The 12,511-nt window shown below is 32.2% G+C and overlaps 1 protein-coding gene across 9 annotated transcripts in view; it reads right to left on the bottom strand.

Annotated features, from left to right (window-relative positions):
• Nucleotides 1-969: 969 nt before the first annotated feature.
• The window catches only part of LOC131847321 (kazrin), a 102,386-nt gene continuing 90,844 nt past the window's right edge, over nt 970-12,511 (bottom strand). For 5 of the 9 annotated variants that reach the window (XM_059196874.1, XM_059196873.1, XM_059196875.1 and 2 more), the window contains 10 exons: nt 12,177-12,267; nt 11,167-11,354; nt 9,375-9,565; nt 6,945-7,154; nt 6,434-6,592; nt 5,685-5,808; nt 5,435-5,579; nt 3,253-3,364; nt 2,385-2,686; nt 970-1,438 (listed from right to left, as the gene is read on the bottom strand). In XM_059196874.1, the coding sequence (XP_059052857.1) occupies nt 1,294-1,438; nt 2,385-2,686; nt 3,253-3,364; nt 5,435-5,579; nt 5,685-5,808; nt 6,434-6,592; nt 6,945-7,154; nt 9,375-9,565; nt 11,167-11,354; nt 12,177-12,267 (1,667 nt within the window). In that variant the 3' untranslated portion in view covers nt 970-1,293. The other 4 variants (XM_059196876.1, XM_059196881.1, XM_059196880.1 and 1 more) reach the window with 4 other exon arrangements.

Genomic DNA, 12,511 nt, shown 5'->3' with positions numbered 1-12,511 from the left:
ATAAAACAATAACAACAAAAATACAAATAACTTTGTGTAGAAAAATATTAAATTAGGATACTTATAATGGTAATAAGAGGCCATGCATAAATGATGTCATACGAATATCATTCTTTTGTCTCTTGTCACAGTTGTGACATTTATGAGACTCCCACCTTTCTTGTGTCACATATTTTAAAACTGCACACTAGTAAACCAAGTGTAAATTCGTAAAAAACAGATGAAGTTGGAAATATTTTTAAGTTATTCGTTAACAGTTCAAATTTTGTGTTTCAATACTTAGTTATATTTGAAAATGTGACATCATAAAATTTTGTTTAAACTTAGATTTCTTCACAGCTTGTCATATAATGACACACTTTGTCGACACTCTCCCTTCGCCTCAATAAGGGACGTAATTGTGCATGGCCCCTAATATAGTGTTAAGCTCATTGGGAATGTTTCATAATTATTCATTACAATATTCGTATAGTAATTATTATATAGTCGATATTACAATCAGAAGCTCCTGGTTAATTATAGTCGCGTGAGTACATTATTATCACAGTGTTGTTGGGCAATAAAATACAAAATGGTTTTACAATATCGTTAAAATATAATACTACATTGTGATGAAAACTTATATTAAAAATGTATAAAAACTTACATTTAATACTGCAGTTAGTGAAACACTGAACATAACGTTTATTCCGTTATTGAATTTTAAATATAGAAGCAAAGTCATAATATAAAAAATGAATTTCAGTCTAATAGCGATGGTTTATCGAATTGATTTTAATGTTTTGATATGCGTTATTGTAGTTTCACACATGTAAAAATAGTAAAAAATACACAAAAATTACATTAAAAATTTCGCTACATCTAGCTCTATGATATAGGTACTTCGCTTATTTTATTGATATCTGCTATTACATTTTTTTATTAGTAAACGGCAACAAATACGCCCACCTGGTCTGTAATGGTTGTAGATGCCTGAGACAAGCTTACATATTTTGGTATTAGAGTTATGCCTAACTCGTATTTTAACGTAACTCAAAGAGTTTGTATTGAGAATATATGACGTTAGGTTTACAAATTAAGTTCCTGAGAAAAGTAGTTACAGGTTGTGTGTAAGTACATAGATTGCTTTCTAATTTACTGTTTTTATATTTAGTATTTGTTCTCAGTCTGCAATAATGAGGTATTACTGTCATTCATCTTTTACTAGTTCTATGTAATCATCACCTATACAGTCCTTTAGTTGAATTAGTAAATATAGAGCCAAATTATTATAATTGTCATAATATAAAACATCTAGACTGATGTTTTTGTGCAGGCGTTGATGTCACCGATACTCTTCACTCTCCTATGCCGCTTCTGTTTGACACCACTGTCGTCCACAGACTTAGCTGGTAGGGGTGAACTCACACGGTGGGCGTGATCCGCTTTTTGGCCATATCTGGGGAATTTCGGGTCATGTTATGATTGTATAAAGATTGACTACATCAGTATATCATATTTACTAAAGTAGTCTACATAGGTAAAGTATTTTTCGCCTATTTATCAAAACAAGCAGCTTGCTTTGTATGATGTGTTTCAGTCGAATGGTAAGATACGGTAGTGAAATTACCGGATACGCAGTCTCGATATTTTAGTACTCTAAATTGAGAACGCATGAGTGGTATCGCACGTGCCATATCATGACGTGATGTTCGTGCGTAAAGATGACAATTACCCTTTATTATCAGTAACCTCTATTTAACTAATGTTATTTTACAATACATTTTTAAGTAGGACAAAAATTTGTCTAAGACAAAGAATAGCTATTAAGTTCCTGTACTTGGAGAAGATTAAAGGAAAATTTCTGTAATGAACAGTGTAGGCGGTAGCTGAGAGGGTTATAATTATGTTCGGAGCATAAAGGGAATTAATATCTACTTAAATTAATATTTTTTAATAAACATTAATAAATTATATATAATTCACAAATATAGGATAAGAATTCCTTTATCATATTGGTATATAACAGCAGAAAATGGTGAAGAAGTTAATAAAAAATCAGAACAGTAATTGTAATAGATATATTTCATTCTACCAATGGCTTCTTTAACAGTAAAGAAATATGTTTATTGGTTTTTTTTAACAATTATTTATGTAAAACTTCGTGTCAATTATTTTTAGGACGGACTCTCTGGTGAAGGAAATAATAATAAACCAAATCCGAGAGGTGGTGGTAAGGTTCGTCGTCTGCCATAATTAGTTTTATATAATTATTCAAATATACCAAAATTACCGTCGTATATATTGTTGTTATTTTATGTTTATATTTGTATTTCTTCCCATGGTGTCCATGTATTATCTGTTGACAATACGTAGCTAATACTAGTAAACTGTAATTTACTCACCTATGCATAATTCCCGAGTTTTCCTTAATCTCATTCAGTCTTTGTAAACTGTCTCTGGTAGAAACACTAGACTGCGAGTACAAACTTAATGGTGTGTATATTGGTTCGTACTCTTGCAGTGTCGGCGGAGGCGCGTACGTCATACTCAGTTGTGACAACGTTCTCACCGCAATAGGCGGCGAGTATGACATCTGGTATGGTTGTGTTGACAAACTTAGTACGCTCGAACTCTCACTCGAACTTGAAGGTGAGGTCCGGTCGTGCTTTGGTTTCAGCACTCCCAGAGCTCGGGTAATTGAACCCTAAAACATTAATGTGTGTTTGTTATCTGCATCTTCGTCTACTTTTTTTATGACAAAAGCTGGAATGTGGACATATCGTCTTCATGATACAATCTATCTTTACATCATGTTCAAGCGTTTAGTTGTAGTAAGGTAACGAACAGACATACAGATAGACATTATTTTTTACTAGTAGGAATTATTAAAGAACTCTTTTAAAGAATTCTTTATTTACACTTGTTTCATTATAAAAATTTCTTTCATTAAAGATCTAACAAAAGCAAAAGTAATAAATAATATATAACAAGTTTGTCTATATCTGTCCTCATGCGTTGTTCATTCAGTCAGCCGTTTAGAGCCTCAAAATATGAGTATGTCATCTGCTTAATCATTATCAATATATATTTAAGTAAATAAATCTTGGATAAATATATCTCTTCATAACCACGATGAACGAAATCCATTTATTTAATTTTACGCTTTCTGATAGATGAATGATGAGTTGACATAATGTCAAGTTAGCCAACCATCATAATTGCAAAATCAGTGTAAATGACACATGTCGGGACTGACTTACTATTACTTACCCTCAAACTGTGTCTCCTGGAATCACTACTTAGGTCTATTCCAGGTAAACCAGTAGCAACTGATCTCGAAAATGGTCTACCCAACATTCTGATTTGGTGACCAAACATATTCCTGAAAATCATATTTATTCTTATTGTACATATACAGTGAAAATATGCAATATATTAACGAAAGCCAGGCAGAGCGCTGTTTGCTTTTACTTTGATAATAAAATATCTTTTTAGACTAAAACTGTAATATCACATAAAAAGCTCTCATGCAACTTTCGATATTATTTTACATTATGGAGCTCACTTATTACAAGTGCCGTAGTTTTAATATAGACATTTAAGACACTATGCTTGGCATACTCGTATAGTCGTGTCTTTATATTCACAATAAGCTCTTCAAAAACTTGTTGTTGAATAAATTTATTCTTATTTTGCTTAGACATCAAAAGCATGATGCACTTTGCTGGAAAATACAAATCATGCTGACGGTGTATGATAAGTATGTATGATTAGAAAGAAAAGAACGTGGTAGACATTGATTTTGAAACAAAGAAAAGTACTGACTGTAATATAATATCGTGTATAATATTATAAATCAAGGTATAAAGATTTTTATTAGAGCTTGAAAAACAGTACTGTTCTCTGCGAGCTCACATAAATAACAATAATGATAATAATCAAAATGTTGAAACCAAACCAGACAAGCACGACACGTCCGTGATGTGATCGAAATTATTTCCACAAAATAAAATGATTTAAATGGAAGGAGAAACAGTGAACAGAGCCTGATTAAAGTGCGATCTAATGATGATGACAGAGAGGCATTCATGACTTATCGATAAAATGATCGTTACCGTTCTGTCTCGATGCAAGGACGCCAAGTTAGGGGTGATGGATAATAAAAGAATCTGACTCGATGTCCATTGGGCATTATCATTTTTTATCAGGATTTATTCACATTTATATGTCAATCGATCTCGTTACAAGTGAACTAATATACAATGTTATCAACTTTACAATATGAATGTATACAAGTCAAAAACATATTTTATCTTACAGTATGGGTAAATGCTATTATTGTTATAACCCCTAAAGCTATTGTGAATGGTTCTGTTTTTATATCTAATATAAATTATTGTGTAATGGTTTAATCTTCGATTTCTACATATAATTACTTTTCAAATTTAATGAAAATTTTAAAGTAATCCTTTCCGATGAATATAATTACTCAGATATTAAGAATGGGTTATGATTCACCCCCTAAATTTAATACGAAGCATTTTATGCTTTTACGTCGATATAACTAATTGTAAGTTGTATACATTTACTAAATTTATCAAATTTATCGATTTCGAATAAACATTGATGTGACGTATCTATACTACTGCAAGTTGGAACTCTAGGGGGTTACAATGCAGAACATTGAATCTAACATTGACGAAGGCGAAGGGCACAAAAGAATGTTACTGTTCCGATCACTATAACTTTTCCAATTACTTTACATACAAACCACGGTTTCTACAATAACTTATCAGTCTTCACTGCTCGTAAAATTTCCAATCAAAAAGTCCCACAAACGAGCGAGTCACGACGGAAGATCTCTAAATGTCTTTTTGCAAAGAAAATGTTTTGTGTAAAAATAGCAACTTTACAAACATTTTAAATATAGGAAATTTTACATAGATACACAGTTTGACGAAACTGGACGTCGAACGAAGCTAAGACTTATTTTTTGAATGAGAGTTTTTTAATTTTTGTCGATTTATCTTTGTTTTGTGGACAACATGGATGCTCTGGCAGCCTCCACTTGCAGTTCTTCCACCTGGCAAAATATCGTATACCTGCAGGATTGCACCTCATATTATAATCAACTACAGGTTGCTCACCTACTGGGACTGTGAATCTGGTGACAGCTATACATGCAGTGCGCAATTTTCCTTTCAATGTTTTATGTTTGACACTCACATAGTATTTCAGTTAGTATGAGTTATGGGTAAAGTAGATTACATTGGACAGTGCTTTGTCATCAAGACATGACAATAATAGACATGGTTTAATAAGATCACAATTTGAAGTAATTTTGGGAGACTACAAATAGGAAATATAATATTATAATTTTTTTCTGAAATATACCTTACGCAAATATTATATTTCCTTTCGATAAGACGAGTGTATATACGACATTACTTACCTTGCAGGAATTACGAGAGCGTCGAATTCGGCTACCAAATGTCTTCGTATAATACTTTTGGATGGCGGTATTCCAAGAGCGGTTGCCATGGTTTCTCCTGTAAATGATGGCTCTAATACTACCAGTCCACCGTGTACTCCACTGTCTGTTAAGTGTAGAAGGCACGTCAATAATAAGTTAATGCAACCTAATTTAAAGTAGGTAATAATAGCCCAGACCATTGTAATGGTACTTATAAAATAAAACTCACCTTTCAGATTATCAGCAAATTCACCTAAGTCAATATTATGAGCCCATCGCATGAATCTTTGGTTGGTCCAAACCAAAGGATCTGCGTCGACGTTCTCGCACTGGTGACGCCTCACAGCCAAAGCCTACAAAACAGTTCACAGATGTAACTAAGATTGATTTCACTCAGCCAGAAGTAATTTATTACGTTCAGAATAGGGATGTAATAATAAGAGATATTGTTGGCCAAATTTGGATCCAACGACGAATTCGAAGGAATGTACCGGGATGATTAATGGGTGCACATTATAGGGGTCACAGCAATACGATACGAAACATTTTGTAGCGGCTCACTGGATAATCGTTTATTTGTTTCTGTCTTATCTTTCGCCTCTTTATCGTAAAGAACAGGAAAAATTTTTTTTCTTTCCCAGATTATCTTATTTAATATAAAATGCGGAGGAATTCACTGTACCGTGTAGAGGCTCTTTATTGACCCGTCTTGGCAGTTATCCCTAGTCATTACATTTCGTAGATTTATTTACTTCATCAAAATAAAGAGCGTTAACTACAGAACAGGTATATAACTATTTTTTTATGTTTTTCTCAATATTTCTGACGCGTCTACATTTCAAATTATAAAGCAAAGAAAGTCAGTGATATAAACTGTTATTCAATTTTGTTGTCGATACATTCTTTGTCTTTATCAATATTATAAATATACGCTTAATTTCTCTCAGTTGTATTTAACTATAATATAAAGTTACTTACTTGTCTGTCATACTTCATTATCCTAAGCAAGTGAATGCCATGGACTATGGAAGCCTGGTGAAATTTTCTTGTTACGCCTAGATATTTCTCTAATTCTTTCTTGCTAATTGTATCGAGCATTCGAGCATCCACCAAGTTTGCCAAGAAGGACTCTGCGTACTGTTTACAAACAAACATTTATTTATTTCAACACGATTATAAACGTATTTTATTTATAAGACCCAATTGTAAAACCACAGACTTAGAAATATACCATACTAAGTACTAGTATGACTTTTTAAAAATTTATATCATTTATATGGTCAATTATTACAAACATTTCATGGCGAAGACTAAAGGAGGACTTGTAATAAAAAGAAAATGTGATTAAAAGAATAAAGGACTGAATATGTAAATTATTACCTATTTTTATAAAAATTACTCATAAATTAAACAATGATATGACTATGACCTTTTGTCTCCATGAAAAAAAATCTCTTCTTTAATGGTTAATTAATATTTTTAAATATACCTGCGATAAACCCAAGTCAGGCAACCACTCAGCGGCGACCCATGCATGCGTCAGCTGTCCTATACTCGGATTCCTCACGAGGTCAGGTCGTCTTCGTTCTTCTATCGCTAGTCTTAATTTCTTGCGGTGCATTGGCTGCGTGATCCCCAAGCCCACTTCCAAGTCCGCATCCGATAACTCGAGCAGAACCTGCCCATTCAAAGCACGGATCTAGAACCAATCAGAACACAATATTTGACGCTACTATTGCGTCAATTTTGCTACCAGATACTTTAAAAAAAAGGTTGAAACTTGCAAATTTACATAATTGTGTTGGCGCAGTGAATTATCACGTAACACTTAATTTTATTCATTAAATCAGGAACTAATTGAAGTTTTGTTATTGATATCATTTAACGCGAGAATTGCTGGCGCCAAAAATTAATAATCACGCAAATGAGTACCTACGGATAAATCGGAGATCAACGTGTTTTGAATAAACAAATATAGCGATGAATTTATCAAGGGACTCTGTATTGGGGCTTAATTTCCATGGAAATCTAATAAAACGAGCGTATTTCGTGTAATGAATGGATATGGGATAATGAAAATGGATTTTTTGGTTCCATTCGTTACATCCAGAAAGATAAGCCGCATTGTGTTAGACGAGGATTACGACCCGTATAAAAATGTAAACGTCAATTTTTTTCATTTTTTTACATTACGTGCGTTACATTAATTTTAAATATAACCTTAAACCTATGACCTTATATTTTCATTGTTTATCTGGTTAATGGGTACAGAGATTAAAAAAATATTCGTATTTTCTTGATTCAAATGTGAGTTTATACCTTTGATTAAAGAATAATTTCGAAATCAACTTTGTTTATAAAGTTCAATACAAAATATTTACGAAATATGGAACAAGTATTAAGATTTGAAAAAACGTCCTAAATCCTAAAACAATTATTAATATTTCTTTAATAACATTCCATTATTTAAATGCTTTAATAATTAAAAAAATAATCTGTAGTTACGTGAATTAAAATATACTCGAATTATTGTTACTTAATGCATAATCCAAGTGCAATAAATATATTTTTTAATATCTAAAAAACCTAACCTTAATATTAATACACATCAAAAATATTCTTCCGACCGCAATATATTTCTGGTAAGTTACAACATCTGTTCACTTCAATGTATGCTTAGAATTCTTTTTTATGTTCATTTATGCACATTTAATCCTCAATCACAACATACGAATAGTTAACGAATAGGGAAGGTAAAATTCCGGGCCTTAATAGATTATTATAGGACGCTGATTGCATTGTGAGGAAATACCCTAATACTCGAACAGACAGATTAGTTGTTCGGATACGATGTTAGTATCTGATCATTTATCACTATGTCTAGCTTTTGTAACTATCTCTAACTGGAGATAGACGATGTTATTGTAATGATTAGTCTAATCACTTTCTAAGTAATATTAGTAGGCACTTCTAAATTCGAAGTCATTCTACCATTCAACAAAATCTGAAAATAAACTACCATATTTCTAAATTGGATTCAGTATACAGACTTGACTATTTCTTATATTCAAGTCTGTATAATCAAAACGAATAAATATATAATATTTATTTATGACTTGGTTTCATATTCTATTTGCACAGAATGATAATGTCTCCATCTCTTGTTTACTCTTTGTATAATATATATACATTAAGGTACAATACTTAAAAAAATTAAAATGACAAATTAAAATTTTCTGGTTTCAGAATCTTAACTAAAATTCAGAAATCATTCATATAAATGTAGTTAAAACTACTATTAAATGTAGTTGTTACTAGGTTTACGCAGAATTTTACAAATCGATTCGCTAGGAGTTATTTGTCGATTAATTGTAACTACTAAGTACGTATATATATTTAAAAAATAATAATCTAAAATAATAAAGTTTCGAAACATTCTTATTATATAAAAATCGTTACACTAATGTTGGAAATCCTATTAAGTTCCTTAGTATTTCATAAAGAATATAGAGTATTATAAATAATAACATACATTGTCGTATTAAATTGCTAGTTGGTTAATATTGTATGAAGAAAATAGGTAATTATTATAATGACTTAGGCTGGTTCTTGTATTAAATTAATGATTGGTTTGTAGTCTATTGTTTTTTTTTTCTGTAACCGAAATTGCAAACAATCTGTCGGCTCACCTGATGGTAAGTTGAAACCATCGCCTTTATACGTGAACAGCATAAAGGACATCACATCATTATCTCAGTTACTATACAAGCAATACCCTTCATGACGGCTAAAATGTTTTGTCCCTATAATTTCACTATTCATAAAACAGATTATATTTTTATTACACAGAAAATGTAAGAGATTATTACCGCCAAAATCGACTTCGTACAAAGTTGTTTCTCGGTAATATGTAACAAACCTTTCCACTTTTGACGTTGTCGGCTACTGCAGCAGCATACTGAGGCATGCCTAGAGCCAGCTCTAGCCATGCTATGATAGCAGGGGCACGCCATCGCGCTAAAGGTAATGAGGCTGCTTCACGCAGGGCAGCTTCGCTACCAAGTGGAGACCACGCACGCGTCGTGCTTCCTGTTCCAGCGTATACAGGTTCTAGGGGACAATATAGTACATGTTCACCGTATTAATTTGCCTAATAATAATTACTAATTTCATAAATGCGAAAGTAACTCTGTCTGCTGTGTCGCTTTCATGCCTTAAGTAGTTTAAGAAACTTCGATAGAAATTAGTAAGTAATATGAAAGTCTGTTTTGTTGCCGTCTGTCATCTACCCACTATATAATCATCAGAAACAAGAAGTAATGAGCCTAAACTCGATTGAGTTGTTTAGTCTAAAACTACTGAACGCATTTATATTAAATTCGGTACACAGATGGTCTACTTCCTGAGAAAGTACATAGGCTACTTTTTTATGCGAACAAGGGTTGTAAGGGGTTCAAAAGGGAGATGAAAGATTATATGTAAGTATCGTCATTTTAAAAGTTAGAAGCATGCAGTATGCAGTCTGCAGTAGCAGCAAAGCATGAAACTCATTTTAAGGCTGTTGATTAAATATAAATAAATAAGATATTCAAAGTTTGTAAAAATGTTACCTTAAGGGGGGGGGGGGGGGGGGTAAAATAAGGGATATAATTTGTCACAAAAATAGAAAAACACTCAGACCAATACAAACATGATTATGAATATATTCGGGAATATAAATAAGCAGGAAAAATATCAGCGAATTTCCTAAGGGAAGTAGTGCTAAACTAACACTAACAAGGTCATAAATAAAGTTTATTCATTAAATATATCTTTTAGTACCATTCAAAATATCAGTGATATCAGTTCCTACAAATTCTACGGCCCTCACGACGTAGAGAATTGACAATACCTATTTACCTCATCTAGTCGTGAAGCCATATTATTATTGGGAATTCTAACGCGATCATGCTTAGAATAAAAGTTATATAATTAACCTGACCTTCCTCTATATACATATTATTCGTATTAGTCGTTATACATAAAGCGCTAAAATATTTAATGAAACAAAAGTAAACATAGTAAATATTTTTATATTTATTATGTTTCATAATTACACTATAATCCCTAATGGTGGTAAATATCTCTATTACGATTATTTTTATAATATACATAATAATAATGAATATAACAGTTAAGTACCATTCGCCAAACGACTCGCATTTCCCTGAACATATTCAAATGTAACATGCCAAGTGCTTGGTGACATAATAGATTACAAATAGCAATATCCAATTCGATTACTCGACCACTCCATTTGTTGTTGGTAAATGAAGCTATAAATCTTAAAACATGACATTTGCCTAAAGTTGGACCTCAATTTACACATACTTGTAATAACATTGCATCTGTGAATTATTAATTTTAAAATCAAACACATCTTTTTTAAAATTTCATTAAAATCATTCACAGTTTTCTAGAAAAATATCGGAATTTAGATTTTTTTTTCAATTTATATGTTTGCGTGATGCCTTTACAAGGCATCATCATCACGCAAACATATATTTACGTAAAGACTATTGAACGGAGTTTTGAACAGGAATGTATTGTTAGAGGTCAAACTTAAAACATACGTACTTTTAGCGAACAGAAAAATATCTTACACAGTGCGAATGAAGGGCGTGTTGCTAATATACAATAAAAGTTAAAATCAAAACATCTCTTTGTCTCACCGCTCTCGTGTCCGCTGACGACGGCACTACCAGACTTGGTGCGGTGCCTACTTCGAGCAAACACCCGTGATATGGAGCCCCAGGCGGAGCCCCGTCCTCTGCCGCCCTTGCCGGTGGCCCCGCGGGCCCTCAGCCCACCCACGAGGGCCGCCTCGCACTCACCCGGACTCGACAGCTGTTCCACTGACCTGTTTACGTTTATTATTCGTGAATAAGAGTTTTTTTTGTTATAGACCATTAAAAGTTTTGAAATTATTAATATATTGCGTCGAAACCTTTTTTTAATAAAATAATTTAGGCGTTTTGGATTCAGTGATTAGACATTTTTAGTACGTACGTACAATAACGAATGTTACAGCAAGTGCCAATATCATTTTATAAGACAAGACAACACTTACAAATTTTTATTGATGGTTGGTTATTTGTAGGGCGAGGAATTTTAAAAATTCTTCACATTTTTATTAATCCAAACAATGAAAGTAAAACCGCTGGGACGGCTAGTTTGTAGAAGTTATTATAGAATATTAAAAGCAATTATAATTTCGACAATTTAACTAAATGAAATACTCTATTATTCAACCAACAATTCCCCGACTAAAAACTTTTTTCTCTCGGTTTAGGGTTGAGGGGAATTGATTGTGAAAGTATACGCTTCTAAATTTAATTACATGACTGGGTTTTCAGCCAATAGCCTGAAGTCACTATAAAATATAAAGTAAAATGTAAACTATTTTTATGTTATATACCTACATCAACTATATGTTCTTCTATATGTATGTCTATGTGTCGTTTTATGATGACTTTTACGTTGATATGGATTCTACTATGTTCTTCTTTTATACAATGCATAAACTAAAAATAATTAATTAAAAAAATGTGGTTAATAATCACGATTCGGATAATGATGAAGTTTTTTCTATAAAGTTCCATTCATTCAGTCATTCATTAGTTATTTTTATTATCATATAAGTGATAAATAATGGTTGATTTACTAAATATTTTATTCAAACCTTGATAGTGATCCGGCGTCTATAGATCGCGTGAACGGCGAAGCGCTATTGTGTGGCGACAGGGTGGGACTGCAATCCCGCGGCGTGCTCACTACAACAAAATCAATATAATTTACTATAAATATTAAATATATTATTCGAGGATCTCAATCATAAAATAAAGTTGTGGAATGCAAAAAAGAAAACGTAGGTAAGTTTATTTCTTAAAATATAATGTGAATCCAATTATTTCACATTGGCGTATTTTATATAGTATTTTATTTTTGGCCTATTTTATATAATATCAGTGTATTTTTATATTTGATTATTTGAACAAGTCATCTCGTGAACAATCT

The sequence above is a fragment of the Achroia grisella genome, unplaced genomic scaffold, assembly GCF_030625045.1.
Source record: "Achroia grisella isolate CSIRO2021 unplaced genomic scaffold, CSIRO_AGI_Agris_v1 utg5201, whole genome shotgun sequence".
Lineage (NCBI taxonomy): Eukaryota > Metazoa > Arthropoda > Insecta > Lepidoptera > Pyralidae > Achroia > Achroia grisella.
This window is presented reverse-complemented; position numbering and strand designations above follow the sequence as displayed.